Genomic DNA, 18,404 nt, shown 5'->3' with positions numbered 1-18,404 from the left:
GTTGTTTTGTGAAAGCTGGTTCTGTGTTTAGTTAATAAACGTCACCACTAACTGTACTTGAGTCTGTACTTTATACCTGGGGTTTGGTTTAAGAGAGAGGGAAGCCTCCGTGTCCTCCCATCCTCGCCTGTCAGCTGCCCATCCATCTGGAGAAAGGACCAGGACAATGCTGCTGGCACCGGTGCTGGGGAGCGGCCCCCGGGCGGGCCTCTGCTCTGGCCCCTCCTGGGGCCCGCACTCTTGCTCCGGGCCCGCTCCACCTCCGTCACTGCCCCGGACCACGTGGAGACGGGGACCACTTGCAGATGGCTCAGGAAGCTCCAGGGCTGCTGCCTCCTGCATCCAGTCAGCTATCACCAGGACAGCCGAGAAGCCATCTGTGAGCCCTTGCCCATCCTAGCTGCCCAGACTTCTCCACTAGCCTAAACTCTTGGTGGACAGACACAACTTCTTGTTTTTGTACTCAGTGCTTGGTACAGTGCCTGAAACATTCATGCTTGTTGAATCAGACTCTAGCTTCCTAATAATTGTTAGTAACACGCCTAACCTGTTAGTTTTTTTTTTTTTAATTTAAACATTTGTGAAGTCTTATCTAAAGGTGAATGTGAAGTGTTAACCTAACACAGGTCTATATTTTTTTCCTCTAGCTACCACATTCAGATTAGATAAGTAACTTGGTTAAGAGCACCAGTTTAGTGGCTTGGATTAGAATTCAGGTCTAATTTCCTAGGTCCAGCTTTCTTAGACTGCTACATTGTAAGTGAAAGCCAAACAGTAGATTTGAGGCTGGGGGGTAGTGCACTAGTCTCAGCATTTTTTTGGCATTAACATTAGTTTGTCTATTGCTGGCACTGTTTTGTGATGAAGGGTATTGCTTCCTTATATAATATAATTGTAAACTTTACTGTGGTTTGTGGGTAAAGTTTATCATATCATAGTTGGTAGATTTTTTCTTTTTGTTTTCTCACAATTTCTTCCTCCTGACCTCTCTCTGTTCATCCCTCCCTCTCCACCTTGGCACTCTCATACAATTGATGTAAGGTTGTGTTATGTAAGTAGATATAGATATAGTTTTATAAGAGGAGGGTACCTACAAATCAAGCATCCTACAAATCAAATGTTAACATGCTTACAATATATCCTCTTACTGTTGTAAAGAAACTCAGTCTCTTCAATGGAGGAAAACTCAAGTTAAAAAATTACTAATGTAGCAATATCACACTCCCTAATGAAATTTATGATTTTTTTTCAATTTAATTATAACTGCTATAGGAACTCAGAAGTGGGAGCAAAAGCATTTCTCTGAGTAGGTCAGCAAAGGTTGTGTTACTAAAGTAGAATCTGTACAAGTATCTTAAGAGTGATTAGAATTTGAATATGAGTGAAAACAAGTGACTTGACATCATTCTATTCTGCTTTCCAATTTCTAAAATTTAATTCTAGGCATCTAAGAGGTATTTGAATGAGTGGCTGTTTAGTTCAGTATTTTCTTTTTTCATTTCAAAGTAGAATCTGTTTAGGCACTAAACCCTCTGTCCTATAAAGAAGCTGTAATTTTCTCCATATGATGTGCAAAGGTGCTTTGTGGTCTGCTCTTGCTTACCCCACCAGCCTGATCCCAGTTCTCCTGAACCCCTTGTAGTTGGTTCCCCGAAGTGTCTGGGCTCTGCCTCCAGGGCTCTAGTATATTGCCTTCTGCCTGAGTCACTGCCCTTTCACTTGCCTTCTCATCTTTTCAGGCTCAGATGAGGTGGAGGTGTCTTCTAGGAAACTTCTCTCAGTTGACCCTCCTAAATGCTGTCAGAGTATTCTGACTTTACATTATCCTGCTGCAGTTTTCAGTCTACTTGGTACTAGGTCAGAAATGTAAACTTGTTGTTTTCCATGAAGTGTCTCAATACATTTTTCAATAGAAATATTTGTTGACAAGGGCATTTCTTCAGAGTGTAGATGAGGTCCTTTTTAGCTGATCAATAAATAAGCATCTAACATGTTTATTAAACCAACTTCGATGAATGGCTTTGAACTATTTTAACTGAGGATATGTTGTATCTACCTATTTAATCATCTTGTTATACAATGAAGTTTGTTTAAGATTTTCCTGCATATTCTCTTGGTAGATCAGCCTGTCTCTAATCCAGCTGCTTTGGTGGTATATGAGAGGAGGTATTTTTATATGTCTCATATTTTTCATTCCTTTTATTCTTTTTCTGCTTTAGTTTCTGTCTCTTAGGTGCCTTTGCAAAGGTTTTATTTTTGTAATCATTTTAATAATTTTTTTATGGGTGGCTTTAATAATTTATATTTATTATTACTCAGACTGCTACCATTTCTGTACAGTTCTAGTTTTGTTCTTTGCCCTTTTTACTTTATTTTTGGGTGCCTGTTTTCTGTAAGATGATACATTTTGTTATTTTTCTCTTTTCCTCTGATCTTTTTTAATTCTGTAGATTATATTTCTATTTTTTCAGGTGCTTAAATTTTGCTAATTAGGTCTGGAGTGGTTCTGTACTTTTTCCTTTTAATTATATCAAAATTGTTAGCATGGTTAATTAGCACATAACTAAAACATTCTCTTTTTAAACCTTCAAATGATAATTTTGAAATGGTTAATAACATTTTAACAACTTCAGTAATAACTTGTTTCTTGTATTCCTGAATCCTATCTCCGTTCCCTTTTCTTGATGAACTGTTTCTTGAAAGAGCTCTTTTCAGTGATCACTAATACTGGTAAACTTTCTTAGGCTTTGTATGGCTATAAAGAATACTTTTATTTCATCCTGAGTGGTTTGGCTGCATATAAAATTCCAGACAGTTATTTTCCTCATCATGTGATGATATTACTTCATTGTCTTCTGACCTCTATTGCAGCTGCTGAGAAGTGTGCTCTCAGTCTGCCATTCCATTGAGTGAGGTAACTGTTTTTTTCCTCTGATAGATGTTTAAATTGTGTTTTTATTGTTGATAGTGTGCAGTTTCCCTCCAATGTATCTAATATGGACTCAGGTTTATACAGTCTAATACTCCTTTTTTATGTTAATTTTTTTGTAAAGGTATAATGTGTATAAAATGTAAGCTCCCTTCATTTTTGTAGATCCACGTACCATGATGTTAACGCTTAGAGATTTAGAATGTTCCTAGAATGCCACAACACTTCCTTCTGCCTCCTCTGAGCCAGCACAACTATTCAGAACTCTTTCACTGTGAAGATGCCTGCCTCTTCTAGTTAGTTCTGGGAAGTTTTTGGCAGTTTCTTTGTATACTGCTTCTGCACCTGTCTTTCCAGTCTTCTTTTGGATATCATGTAGACCAGCATTGCAGCCTCTGTCTAGCCACCTAACTGCTTTTTCTTTTTAAAAATCTTTTTGTTTATTCATATTAAGTTCCTGATAGTTGCTTACTGTTAACTTATAATATTCATCCACTGTGTTCAGTCTATAATGTATCTGATTGATTCTTTTTAGTTCAATAACTTTTTGACTTTTTATTTCCAATATTTCAAATTAGTTTTTCTTTCCTTTTTCCTTGATTTTATTTCATTTGTGTAGGTAATGATTATTTAAATTTTTTTCTTGTGCTTGTGATGGCTTTTACCTTCATTCCTATTTTTTAATATTTTAAAGATATTTATATTAAAATCTTCTGCAAGCTGTGCTAAATGAGTTGCTGTACTGAAATGCAGACTGTTCTGATTATTGACTTTGTGGCTTGCTTTCTACGTTTGAGAGCTTTGTTTTATGGTTTATTTTTGAATGGATTTTTGCTGTGTTAATGTTTTTCCTTCTTCCCCTCTTACCTTCTTCCAATAACCTCTTTTTGCTGTGATTTGAGGTTAGTACCAACTGCAGTCCTGCAGAATGTGGCTTAACTGGGTTCCTCTTATTGAAAGAGTGATTTTATACAACCAGTTCCCAAACCCACAGTTTCTATCTTTGTCAATAACATTTGATTGCTTATTGGGCCAACTTGATATTGTGAATATACACCTGATGTATTCTAGCTTTAAGAGGAATCCAGTCTGAGACCCCTGGATCTAGGAGGCTCTTTGAGCTTCCTTTATTTCCTAGAAAAAGTTCTGTACCCATCCCATTCCCTCCACTGTGAACCTGCTTCTGCATCCAGAAACTCACTGTCTAGTGTAAATCCTGATCAGATTTTTGAGTTTTTCTGTCTTTTCTGTTACATACCATTTTGACTCATTATGCTTTTATTCATTTATGCTGTGTGGTAAGACAGGCATTTTGAACTTGACCTTAGATGCTAAGCAAAAGTGCTATCTATGTAGTAAGCTTCTCTTCATGGAATTAGTCAAAGTGTATTGAAAAGGAGGCTATATGAGGTTTGGAATGGATTTATCCCAGGGAGGTTATATCTTTATTGTTCTTGTCTCTAAAGGGTGATTTCACTTTAATATATGTTCAATAATAGCTTTTTCATTATAACAAATGTAACTTCAAAAATACCACAAAGCTTACATACACACACACACACACACTACTTGTTCTTACAAAGCAGAAATATCTACAGAATATTTTGTTATTTGTTTTCAGGAATTATTCAGATTTAAAAGAAAGAAACAAACCCAGTGTTGTTTTGTAGGTGAAGCTGTGAGTGCTGGAGATGCACTGTGTGAAATCGAGACTGACAAGGCTGTGGTTACCTTAGACGCAGGCGATGACGGCATCTTGGCCAAAATAGTTGTAAGTGTTTCTGTTCTTTCCTAAATGTAGTTGTCCTTATGCAAATGTATACTTTATTTACAGTGGGGCATTATCTATCACTTACGCATTTTTAATTCCAATGTCCAGATGTTTAACTCTCAAGGTCTAATAATAGGCTATTTTTTCATATTAACTTCTAGAACATTTAGTAGCGCATATGGTATCGTAGCCAGGACTGTAAGCTCTTCAGTCACACTGCTGCTAAACTGATATCATTAAAACTTGTGCCAGTTAGTAGCTGTGTAATGAGTAGCAGATTCCTTTATCTTCATAGTAAAGTGAGAAGATTATAATGTCACAAGGTGGTAGGGGAAAAAAAACACATAAGTGCTTATCCTAAGACTGTAACCCACTAAGAGCTCAATAAACATCCCTAATCTCATCATTACAGTTGTTTGCTCAGCTATTGATGATCATTAGCTTCCCTGTCAGTCTCTATGACTATCTCATTCTTAATATTGATTGGCTGTGACTTGACAGTTAATGTCCATTGAGGTTATACAGTTTGATTTGTTCAGTAAGCCACATCTCTGTTGGTGTCCTTTGTTAATAGGTTTTCATTCTAAGCTAGCAACTTACCTTTGCATTGAGCATGGATAGCACACTTTCCTATGTATACGCTGTCCAAAAACCAAACTTTGGAATATTATACTATAATTGGATGTAGATTTTTTTAGCATTTTTTTCATTAGAAAATTGCCTTACCAATTTTCTTCTAGCCCCTTAACATTTCATCTCTGACACTGTAGTAGATTAGACACTCTTTACTTTCTATTATCCTAACAGCCAGATTGAGACACAGTATAATATAATCATCTTCCTTGAGGGAAATATGAATTGATGTTTAAGTTTTTTTGTGACTTTGAAGTTGGAAAAATAAAAATATTTGTACCCAAAATAATTAAGGATAGTTTATGTAGTATTTTGAAAAAGATTGTTTGAGTTACATTATGTAATAAGTCCAGTTCTAATTTCTTGTGTGCTTTTTGGCAGGCTCTCTCTTGGCTCTGGTTCTGGATTATTTGGGCTATGAAAGTTTTCCAGGACTGATAGCATTTTCCACTTGGCTGCTTAGCAGTGTATTTCAGTTTGCTAACCATGTCAGTGGGGCAGCAATGCCTACTCATCCAGCCCCTTATGCTCTGCAAGGGGGAAGTGTGCTCTCGGTGCTGCATATTTGTCACAGCTGCCCTAAGGACACAGTTATTTTCTGAGCAAAGACAGCGTGCATGTATATTTTAGACCTTTGTGGCTTTATTAATATGTTAATACTATAGAAATACATCTACATTCCTGTGACTGTAGATTGAATTTTACAGGGGAAAAAAATAGAGAAAAAAATTAAGATTCATTAGTAGTATATTTGATGTCAGTATAACATGTGGAGGACATGGGGACAAACAAGTCGTTTAAGGATTCAGGTGGACCTGTTGCAACAATGAGAAGTACAAAATGTCATGTCAAAACCAGCTTTATAATGTCGGTGTGGGGGGGGGGAGGGGGGTATAATTGGGTGGGGGGAGGGGGGAGGCTGGGAAGGGAGGTGAAGGGTAAACAAAGGAGGAGGCTGCAATGCTTGGTAAGGAATGTATGCATTATCCTGCCCATGTAATTGTAGCCCCTCTGTACAGTATGTTCTCAAATAAAATAAAATTAAATTAAAAAAAAAAAAGATTCATTAGTAGTATTTGCTCTGCCTACCCTTTATCCTATCCTACCCCACTACTACCACTTGCTATAAATGATAGCAAAAGCTATACTCTTATCTTTCATTGTGGCATAATTCTTACATTAGCACATAATAAAAATGATTTTTATAGGAATATATAAAAAAGGTTTCTACTTTAGAATCAACTGAGCTTATTAGAAGGTTTGGGATGTCCTAAAGCTAAATACTAAAAATAAGTACTAAAACTGTATAAAAACATTGAATCCACAGTAGAAATTTTACTCTTCTTGGGAATTTAATTCCATGGTCTCTGAGGAACTTTTTTATTCTTTTATCCCTTAGTTGTATTATTTTCCTTGTAAACAATCATACCTTTTTCACACGAATACCACTTTAAATGTAATAATATTTATTACATTATAATTAGAACCAGAAAAACCTTAGATATTCTTATTATGTTAATAAAGAATAATTACATTAATGTAAATAATTTTGTGATTTATCTAATTTCAGTTAACAAGAGTTTTTAAATTTCCTTTTTATCACTAGTAAATTGTGTAAAAATCTTTAAAACTATTACTTGAACACAATCAGTTCATTAATTTTTAAATTTATTACTAAGCAAAAACAGCAGATCTTTTCAATGCTAATAGAGTCCTACAGTGAATGACATATTTGGAGGCCTTGTCTAATGTAGCTTCCAGAATATTCCTTGAGGGTGAAGAGTCTAGGATACTAACATATTTTTAATTTTATAATTTTTTTGTAGACTACCCTTCAAAGCAACCATCAAAAATAGAACTCTTTCTAAACAATAACCTCCATAGATATTAAAGCAACTAAAAGCTACTCCATCATCTAAATATTAAAACCAAAAGAATTAATTATCTTATTACATTATTCAGTTAGTTTGTTACCTGAATCTCTAAGCTGTGTCTGATATTTTTCTCTAAAGTGTACTGTGTTTTGTGTGTGTGTCTGTATTGGCACTTAGCTTAAGGCCTGGGTGCTGTCTCTCTGCTTCTCCTCAAGTCTCACAGACTACTGCCCAGAATGGCTTTGAACTGCTATTTTCAGATCTCAGCCTCCTTAGTAGCTAGGATAACAGGCATGAGCCACTACTGCTTGGCTAGAAAGTGTATTATTTCACTACTACTTGGTTAGATTACCCTTCTTCCATACCTTTATTTAGTTGCCCACAATTGACTTCAAAGATGCCTCTTAAATAGTTCTAAAGTTATGGAAAAATTTGAAACTGAGTGACCTTGAATTGATTTGACTTTGTAGACCATATTCTAAATTATGAAAGTACCCTTTCAAAGCTAAGGGAAATTTTTACTAAATAGAATTTATTCTCAGTTGTAACTATTTTCATACTGAAATGGGTAAATGACACATTTTGAGGAAAGACAGTCTATGAGTCCCATCAATTAAAAGCTAAATCAATCATATCTACTTTGTATCTTCTCAGCGGGATTTTAAAAATACTACAGATAACAGTTATTTTTTTGTCTTCATGTGGTATATCTTGCCAACTGAGCAAGTAATCTATAGGTAGGAATAATAATAATAATATAGCTCACCCAAATAACTTGTTAGAATTAAATGTATCAATACTAGGTTAGAGTCTGTCTGGAATTTGAAAGCCAGACAGCTATTATTCAATGTTTAGTTTTTTCTCTCTCCAAATTTTAACCATCATTGATTTGCTTTCTCTTAAACCAGAGTTTATTATGAATTTGACTTAACAGGTTATTTATATTGAAGAGTAAAAGAAGTGTGAAGTTGGGTAATGGTTGAAAATGTTATGACAACCAGGCGCTGGTGGCTCACGCCCGTAATCCTAGCTACTCAGGAGGCTGATATCTGAGGATCACGGTTCAAAGCCAGCCTGTGAGACTCTTATCTCCAATAAACCACTCAGAAAACTGGAAGTGACACTGTGGCTAAAGTGGTAGAGCACTAGCCTTGAAGAGCTGAGGGACAGTGCCCAGGCCCAGAGTTCAAGCCCCGCGACCGACCAAAAAAAAAAAAAAAAAAAGTTACGACAGGGCTGGGAAGGTGGCTCAGTGATAGAGTACTTGCTTTACATGCATGAGGCCCTGGGTTCGATTCCTCAGTACCACATAAGCAGAAAAAGCCAGAAGTGGCACTGGGGCTCACATGGTAGAGCACTAGCCTTGAGCACAGAGAGGCTCAGGGACTGAGCCTAGAGTTCAGGCCCCATGACCAACAACAACAAGAAGAAAGAGATGTTATGACAAACAGAGCTGAGCCAAGTACTCATCTGTGCACATGTTCTGTCATTGACCAAACTGTCATAGTTTTCAAACTGTTCACTTTTAAAGAAATTGAAAATGCCTAAATAATTACATAATGTAGAATTATTATAATTCTAGGACTAGAAACAGTTATTACAATATACCTTGATGGAATGAATCCCTTCAATTTCTGTTAGGAAATACAGTTTTCGATATTTTTGTGTTTTGCCCTATACTTTGGATATGGGGATAAGCTCTGTAGGTTTCATTTAGCACATTTGGTTATGACTAATGGCAGCCTATGGAAGCTCTTTGGGACCAAATCCATAACAGGAACTCCTGTGAAGGCACAGAATGCAGCTTCTCTTATGAATATTGTCAAAACAGTTTGTCACAGGTCTTACCACCATTGTATGTTGTGTACCCTCTAGTACTCTTACAGAGATGATAGGCCTATGTATGCATTTTCAGCCCTCAGCCATGGACACTTGGTCCTTGTTGAATATATTTCCTGTTTTAAAAATTAGTAACTTGAATAACAATGCCACCACAGCAATAATAATACCTTTGACATTTATGTCAAATGACTGCTGCTATTTTTTTTTTCTGCCAGTCCTGGGGCTTGAACTTAGCGCTTAGCTCTGTCCCTGAGCCCCTGTGTTCAAATCTAGTGTTCTACCACTTAAGCCACCGTGCCACTTCTGGTTCTTTCTGTTTATGTGGTACTGAAGGTTGGAACCCAGGGCTTCATGCATGCTAGGCAAGCACTCATGCTAAGCACTCTACCACTAAGCCACATTTGCAACCAACTACTGCTATTCTAAGTCATTTACCGCTATTTCTTATGACTGCTCTCATAAATAGCTACTTATTATTTCCATTATCCAGATCAAGAAACAAGCATGATGAAATACACTTCACGAATAATGTAACTAGTAAGTAGTAGAGCCAGTATTAAAAGCTAAGATGTCTGTATACAATGGGAGGAAAGACTAGTGTTTTAAATGGCAGGCTTAAGATTAAATATGTATGTACTAATGAGCTGTAAGTCAGCAGGGCTAATTGTAAATATCTTTCATTTTATATGGAAGAAAAACAAAGGATGATGGACAGGGTGATTAACATCAATAATCCTTGCTACTTGGGAGAAAGAGATCAGGAGAACTGTGATTTGAGGCTAGTCCCTACAAAAGTTGGTAAGCCCAGGGCAGCCAATAAAAAGCCTGGGCATGTATTTTTGAGACGGAGAATAAAAGAGAGGTTCAGGATTTGTTCCTTTATTTCAGCAAGTAGCATAAGAAACTGGAGGAAAGAGTGGTAAAGAGAGGGTTTTAAGTGGGAGAAGGTAGGAAGGGAAAGTGAAGGATTAATGGTGGAGGCAGGCCATCTTTAAAGCAGCTTTTAGCTCAAATTAAAAGATCTACCTAGCCAGTACTAAATTAGACAACAAAGGAATAAGCTACTTCCTACAATTATAACCTTTCCATCTGAACCATTTTCTTTTTAAAATATAGGTTGAAGAAGGAGCCAAAGATGTAAGGCTAGGTTCACTAATTGGCTTGATGGTTGAAGAAGGAGAAGATTGGAAACAAGTTGAAATTCCCAAAGATGTTGGGCCTCCACCACCAGTTTCAAAACCATCAATGCCTCATCCCTCACCAGAACCACAGGTTTCTGTTCCTGCTAAGAAGCAACACCCAGCAGGCCCAATGCAGTGAGTATGTTTGTGTAAATGAAACTGCTGTAGCATTACTGTGGCCTGAATTCATTGCCTAGTACTCTTACTTGACTTTGCTTGCTGCTGGTGCTCTACCAATTGAGCCATGCCTCCCCTCTGTCATTTTGCTGGGTTTTTTGGTGGTAGAGTCTCAACGACTTTTCTGTGTGGGTTAGCTCTAAATCGTAATCTCCAGGTACAGATATGAGCCATTAACACTCAACTTTTTAGGGCTTCAGTTGTTTTCAAGCATGTGAAAGCATCCTTATATAGTAAGTAGGAAGTTGCCAATCTTCCCTTTTTTCTCTTAGACACTAGCATCTAAGAGCAATTATTTTACCATCATTTTTAACTCAATAAGCAATTATAAAATCCTTTTTATGTTCCAGGTACTCTGACAGCCCTATTTTCCCCAGTAGAGAACAAAACAGTCTGTGTCTACACTTGAGCTTGAGTTGGGTTTAAGAATTCCATGGTGGCATTTGTTGGGCCAAGCTTCATTATGGTGTTCCCATTCACAGAATTCTTACCACTGTAATGTGAATTCAGGTTTTAACTGTGCAACTAATCTAAAAATCCAGTGATCATTTTAACATGTGTATTTAAGACTTTGACATAAATTAGAGCTTAAACTAATATTTAGTAAAGGTCAGTTTACATAGCTTTAACTGCTGGACTATAAATTTTAACAAGTAATGTTCTCTCTGATTTTACAAAATTAACTTTTTCCTGAAAAGAGTTTTTTCATAAAGGCATAGTCCTATTAAGAACTGCTTTTGAATTTTAAATTCAGATCTTTTAAGTTTATTTTCCTTAATTTCACCCCTCTCAATATTTTATGTTTTTACCCCTGCTAATTTTTGTTAGAAAAATATTATAGTATTTTTGAAGAACTGATTATTTTATTTTGGCTTTTTATTTTTAGTTGAAACATTATTTGTATGTATTTATGAGGTGTAATATGCTAATTTGATAATTATACATCATTATAATTACATATAATGATAAATGAGTTGTAATTAGTACTTTATAAAAAATTCCCTTTAGATCTTGAGTCCCTTTATTTTCTATTCTTTTATTTACCATGAAGATCAGAAAACAGACTCATCTAATGTCTTGTACTTACTAATATTCTTTCCTTTCAAAGGCAGTAATATGTGCTGCAGTCCTGGCAGTCATCATTAAAGACTGGTATGCTTCTGAACTGGTTGTGAGAAAAACTGGGTTGCTTAAAAGTTCCTGCTTTGGCCTGGTAGCTTAACTCCTGTTGATTATTCTGCTAGACAATTTCAGCAACTATGGAAAGGAAAAAGAACAACTGAGGGGCTGGGAGTGTGGCTTATTGGTAGAGTGCTTGCCTAGCATGCATGAACCCCTGGGGTTCGATACCTCAGTACCACATAAACAGAAAAAGCCGGAAGTGGCACTGTGGCTCAAGTGGTAGAGTGCTAGCCTTGAGCAAAAGAAGTTCAGTGACAGTGCCCATGCAGGAGGGGTGGGGGGAAGGGGAAGTGAAGGAGGAAGAGGAAGAAGAGGAGGAAGAGGAGGAGGAGGAGGAGGAGAAAGAGAAAGAAGGAGAAGAACAACAACTACTACTACTGATTTAGGATAAGAAAATATTTTTTTAATGTAAGGTTTTGTCTTAATTGGTTTTTCTAAAATGGAATTAAGACACACCTTAAAAGATACACTTCAGATTGTTCAAGAAATAGCAGAGGATGTGTGTATGTTTTGAGATTACTTGTGTACTGTTAATCTTATTTCAAAGTCTTGTAATGGTCCCCTCATATAAATGCATCTTACTTTATTCAAACTAGCCAATGGTGAGCAGATTGTGAACCTGAACTCAACCTATCTGAGCAGAGAGGTGGGGCCTGCTGCATTATATAAATAGGGAAACAGCCTGCTTACCATGTGTGCTTGCTTGTCAGATTTCTGGCTGATGGGAAACCTTCCTGCAGAAGTACAGTTTGCCTTGCTGAGACAATTCTTTCTTTTTGTGTCTGTCCTTGTGACGCCAGGGGGTTCATGGAGAGCATATTTATAACATGACACAAGTGTTGGTACACACAGTGATTTTTTTTTTTTAACCTGAAAAGCCTACAATATCAGTATCTTTTTTAAAAAGCTTAAAGATTTGATAACACTAGACCACTGTGGATGCATTAGAGTTACTTTTTTCAAGTGCAGCAGGCATCATAGTCTGGTCTTCTTCATTTGCTCGTTTTAAATTTTTGGGTCTGAATAGTTCTTTATATTGGCTGCTTTGTTTAAAGGAAGGTGTTGGTGAGCCTCAATTTCCTTACCCATATATCAATATAATTCCTTTCCTTTGTTTACTGTTCTAGAGTATATGTAAAAGAAAATGCTTACATATAAATAGTAGGAATTTATTTAATTATGAGAGATACAATCCAGTAACAATGAAACAACCCAATTAAAGTTAGGCATAGATCCATATTCCAGTGGCCCACACCAGAAATCCTAGTTACTCAAAAGGCTGAGATTTGAGGGGCACAGTTTGGAACCAACCCAACAAGGCAAATTCTAGAGACTCTATCTCCAGTTAATCAGCAAAAAAGCTGGATGTGGAGTCATGGCTTAAGCACCAGCCTTGTGCTTGAAAAAAGCCAAGTAAAAGCACAAGGCCATGTGTTTAAGCCTGATTACTGGCATACAAAAAAATAAAGAAAAAAATAGGCACAGAATATAAATAGATATAAATCAATTTCTTCAAGAAGACAAACAGGTGGCTAGTAGGCACCTGAAAAGATATTCAGCCTCACCAATGATTAGTTTAATACAAATCAAACTACAATGAAATCCACTAAAGTAGTTATTATTCAAACCAAAAAACAAGTGAAAAACAAAACCCTGAGTGATAGTGAACATGTGGAAAAATTGCAGTTTCTCTGCATTACTGGTAAAAATGTAAACAGGTGCAGCTGCTGTGAGAATTAAAATTAAAAATAAAATTACTATGTCATCCTGAAGTTCTGCTTCTGAGTGTATACTGAAAAGAATACAAAACAGGTGTTTGTATACCTGTAAGCACACAGCATAATATTCACTATAGCAAAACAGTGGAAACAATTCATAGGTCCAAAATGCTATGTGGCCACACCTTGACTTGTACTCTTCAAAGTACAGATATGATACATGCTGCAGTATGGGTGGCCCTTGAAGACATTGTGTTTACTAGACTAAGCCAGTCACAAAAGGGCAAATAGTGTGGATACTGTGATGCAGGATCCAGAGGAGTCAGATTAGCTTGTCTAGTTTGAGAGGAAGGAGGCATCCTTTTATTGTTTAATGGATACAGTTTCAGTTGGGAAACCTGAAATAGCTCTGGATATAGATGGTGGAAATTGCTGTATATACTTAATACCATGAGAGTGTATACCTAAAAGTGTTTAGCATGGTAAATTTGATAGTTTTTCCACAATAAAAAAACAGATGACCAAACAGTCCCTTCCTGATGTGATAGTTTCCTATTGAGGAGCTACATGAAATGTTTCTAGGCAAAATGGTAACTTTTTCCTCTTAACATTTATTCTTACTTTAAATATTTTTCAAAACTATTTTATTGTTTCTATGAAAGGGATGCACAGAGGGGTTACAGTTACATAAGTCAGGTAAAGCATACAGTTATTTTTGGATAGTGTCTCACCCCTTCCCTTGCTCTCTACCTGTTTTTCCTTCTTGTCCCCACCCACAAGTTGTATATTTTCAACATAGTGTCTAGTGAGTACCATGACTGCATCTGTTGAATCTTTGTCTCTCCATTTCTGTCTCCCCCCTACCTATCCTCCCAAAGCAGATTTTAAAAAAAGACAAAAGAAAACAATAACAAAGAAAAAACTTCTTGTTTCCATTTCCTGGAATTCATTTCAATAAATATTATATTATATGGTTAGAGGCACATAGGCATTATGCCTTTGTGTTCCTCTCCTAAGAATATCCTTCTTTGGTCTCATTGTGTGAATGCCTAGAGTCCTGTATAATTTATTACTACTTGTTTTGTCCCGGTGTGTTTTAGATATGTTCTGACCACAATATAAACTACATGGGTACAGATTATTTGCCAAATTATCTATGGAAGTCATTTTAACTTTAGCAAAAGATTTTGTTTTTCTAATGACAGTAAATTGTTTAACACTTAGATATATTTGAATTAATGTAAGTGTTAATTAATTCCATTAATCTTCATGTTTCTTCTTAGGTTCCGCTTGAGTCCAGCTGCCCGTAATATTCTGGAAAAGCATGCACTGGATGCCAGCCAGGGCACAGCTACTGGCCCTCGGGGAATCTTCACTAAAGAGTGTGTGTGCTTTCCTTAACAATCAGTTATATATCATTTGTCTTTTTTTCCCTCTCAAAGCATTTACAAAGAGTTTATTCAGTGTTAGAATTTAAAAGGGGGTACACTTCTTTTGTGCTTTAACTGCTTTTGTCAGTCTAAATTGTACCCTTTTCAAGGGTTGTTTTCTGGGTAATTGTTGCATTATTGAAGAACAGTTCTAATTTAGAAACTAAGCCAGATGCTTAGAATTGGTGATGAATGTAGAAAATTAAAGTACAGAACAGTAAGAAATTATATTTTAAGTTTGTATTAAATTATCACCCAGTCACAGTTAATTTCTAAAACATGGAAATACAGTTTAAAAAATAATTCCTATGTTGTGGATTTATTCACTGGCGGCTATTAATTTCCACATTCAGTTTTCGTCTCTTTTTAGATTGCTTTTTCTGTTCCATTGATCTGTTTGTCCATGAGTTAGTACCATTCTTTTTTATTGCTACATGTTTAATTATATTTTATGGTATGTTTTAAAATCTGAGATACAAATTTCTTCCTTTATTCTTTTCTATAAGCTAATTTGTTAGTTTAGTTTTTAACTATTCTTCCCAGTAATTTTAAACAGTTTTTCTAGCTTTACAGTTATATTAGGGCAAGGGACTTTTATTTTTATGGAATTGTATTAAATTAGCTTAGTAAAAGCTGTCGTCTTTGTGATAGTCTTCCTAGTCAAGAAACTGGAATGTATTTATATTTGTTTAAATTTTCAAATTTTCCAGAAGTATATTGAAACAAGTGATCCCTTCTCTATTGGCCCTTAACCTAATAGGGAAGACAAAGAATAATTGAACTGGCTTTTGAACTAATTTACAACTTACTTAGCAATATGGACTACATTCCTGTTGACAGCCACATTAAATATTTTTAATTGTATTAATGTTTTAAAGCATGGATGGAGAACCTTTTTTCCTGCCAAGGGCCATTTAAATAATATAACATCATTCTCAGGCCATACAAAATTATCTGTGAAAGCAGACAACTTGTGGGAGACCAGTGAGAAACATTTATGTCTGTCCTCTTAAATTCTATAGGCTAATTTCATATTTAAGTAATACAGATTAGAAATAATTGCATTGGCTAGAATTTTTATAAGTTGGGCTAGTCAGAGGTTATAAAGTAACATAGTAACATACTAGCCTTTTAGGCTAGTAGCTAGTTTAATTATTTATCATTCTAAATGATGCTCTAGGTTATCTTCATTACTTTAGCTTTTGTTCATAACATATTGGGCAAATTAAATATGGTATGATAGCCTAGCCATAACCAAGATCATTTATGGTAGAATAAGTAATGATTTAGCAAATGTCCTAATGACTACTGTCTAAATGCTATTTGAAAATTGTTTCACAGGTATAGGAGGCATATTTTAATTAGTAAATTATTTATGTACCTAGATACTGCCTAATAAAAACCAATTTACTTTTTGAAAATTGATATCGATACCCAGTACTGTGAGGAAATTCTAATTACCATTTGGTTTTTGAAATTGTGCTTATTACACAAATAATAAACAGAAAACTTTGTAGAAAAAATTACTTTTTGAGCTCAAATAATTAATTTTTTATATACTTCTGTATTGTCCTTTTATATCTGACCTTTATTTTCTAATAGCAAGCTTGTATTCTGTATCAGTAATCATAATTATCTATTTTCTCTGATCTCCAGAGATGCTCTCAACCTGGTCAAGCTGAAACAGATGGGCAAGATTACTGAGACTAGACCAGCCCCAGCTCCTCCAGTCACTCCAAAAGCCTCTTTGCCACCCCCTGCCACAACTGGGCCATCATATCCCCGGCCCAATATCCCACCATTATCAACTCCTGGACAACCCAATGCTGTGGTAATTCCCTCTGAGTACGATTTTCAGATAAGTGAGAGGGGGGAAAAATTACTTACTAATGATTTTATCAATCCATTTTAGTAATAACTTAAAGTTCTAATGAAAAATAAATGCTTCAGAGGCTTTTCTTGCAGACTTCTTGTCACAACATAAATGTTTGGGTAGCACTAACTATAATTCAGGTTAAATCTGCACAAATTCCACAACCTCAGTACCTACATGTGCTGTGTAAACATGATAATTTGCTTGTCTTGTTTTCCTTGGGTTTAAAAATCATTGGTGGTTGACATTAGCTACTTTTAGTGGATATTTTATTTTTTAGCTAGAATTGATAGCCTCACTATAAAGAATTATGTGGGCTATACCATATAACAAATCAGTTATGATGACATTGTTATATCTCATACATATGCAGTGTAACAGCTGTTTTGTTTTCAGAGTACTCAGTTTTCCTCTCTATTCCTTTTCTAGTACTTCATGTCATTTATTTCTAATCAGAAGCAATGTAGGATATTTAAAATTGAATAAATAACTGGAGAAATAAACTTACACTGTTCTTACTAACAGAAATATAGTTCACTATATTTGAAAGAGGTTTAAGTACAAATTTCATGGCAAACAGATTTTTTTTTTTTTTGGTATACATTTATGTGTATACAGCATACTTTACGGAAAAACTTTGTGTTGCCAAATCTTTAAAAAGTAAGTTATTCAAATTAAGATAAATCTTATCAGATGCTTATAGAATGTAGAAAGCATTTATCTAAGTAGTCAGATACTTTGTTAACATGAAATGTTTAATTCCAGAAGAGGTCATTTGTATAAAAGAAATAAGGTATATTTTCAGTTGCTTTATTCTGAGGAGATTGTAATGTCCTTCCAGAATGAGTGAGGAGAAGGAAGTAATTATATATAATTTGAGGACATCCTACTGTTATGAAAGGTTCAAGGCCCAGAATGCAAAAGCAATACTAAAGTTACAGGAAAATGTGTGTGTGTACATGCACGTGTACGTGTACTCAAGACTAACACTCTACCACTTGAGCCACAGCTTCACTTCTGGTCTTTGGGTGGTAAATTGTAGATAAGAGTCTCACAGACTTGGAACTGCGATCCTCAGATCTCAGCCTCCTGAGTAGCTAGAATTACAGGTGCGAGCCCCCAGTACCTGGCTCTATACTTTGTATTTTTAATTCCTAGTAAAAATGGTTTTGAGTTTTTAAAATTACCAACAAAATTAGAAACACTTAAGACAGGTTAACCATTATATTGCTTATATTTTTCTACTTTATGCCATTTTTTGTAAGAATGGCCTATAGTAGGCACATTATTTCTGCTCTGGATTTTACTAAGAGCTGTTTCTAACAAAAGCTACTTACAGCTTTTAGTGTATATATACATATATGTGGGTGTATGTATATGTATGTTTCTTGCTGCCAATCTCTCCCATTTTCTCTCCTTTCCCCCTCCTATATATGTAAATTTGTAAATTGAATATGGACACATTCATGGGAAAATTAATTATAATTTGGTAGATTTCTTTATAACTTTCTTAAATTAGAAATATAAAATAACTTACTTATAGCTGAAAGTTTTGAATTTTACCACTTTTTATATATAATAGGGTATTCCAAAGCCCAAAATGTCTTCGATTTTCCTCCATATAAAAATAGTTTTAATAGTTCTTTTCCTGTATTAGTCTTTAATTGATATCATGAGTTACCAGTCATTGAGACTAGAGTACAGATAGGCAGTTTTTTTTTCTTCTGCTTTCTTCCATTCTACCTTGTGATTTTAATGGACAAATTGCCATTATTTTTCTTTTCTTTTTTGTTC

General features: G+C 35.5%; 1 protein-coding gene across 1 annotated transcript in view; it reads left to right on the top strand.

Moving 5' to 3' along the window:
- Nucleotides 1-18,404, top strand: part of Pdhx (pyruvate dehydrogenase complex component X) — a 46,952-nt gene that overhangs the window by 17,114 nt on the left and 11,434 nt on the right. Inside the window, exons 3-6 of the mRNA XM_070032603.1 lie at nt 4,600-4,700; nt 10,166-10,365; nt 14,591-14,689; nt 16,394-16,568. Of these exons, the coding sequence (XP_069888704.1) occupies nt 4,600-4,700; nt 10,166-10,365; nt 14,591-14,689; nt 16,394-16,568 (575 nt within the window). The remainder of the gene's footprint in view (nt 1-4,599; nt 4,701-10,165; nt 10,366-14,590; nt 14,690-16,393; nt 16,569-18,404) is intronic.

The sequence above is a fragment of the Dipodomys merriami genome, unplaced genomic scaffold (assembly GCF_024711535.1).
Source record: "Dipodomys merriami isolate MVZ:Mamm:240054 unplaced genomic scaffold, mDipMer1.0.p SCAF_21, whole genome shotgun sequence".
Taxonomy (NCBI): Eukaryota; Metazoa; Chordata; class Mammalia; order Rodentia; family Heteromyidae; genus Dipodomys; species Dipodomys merriami.
Note: the sequence above shows the minus strand (reverse complement) of the source record. Positions and strands in the feature narration are given on the sequence as shown.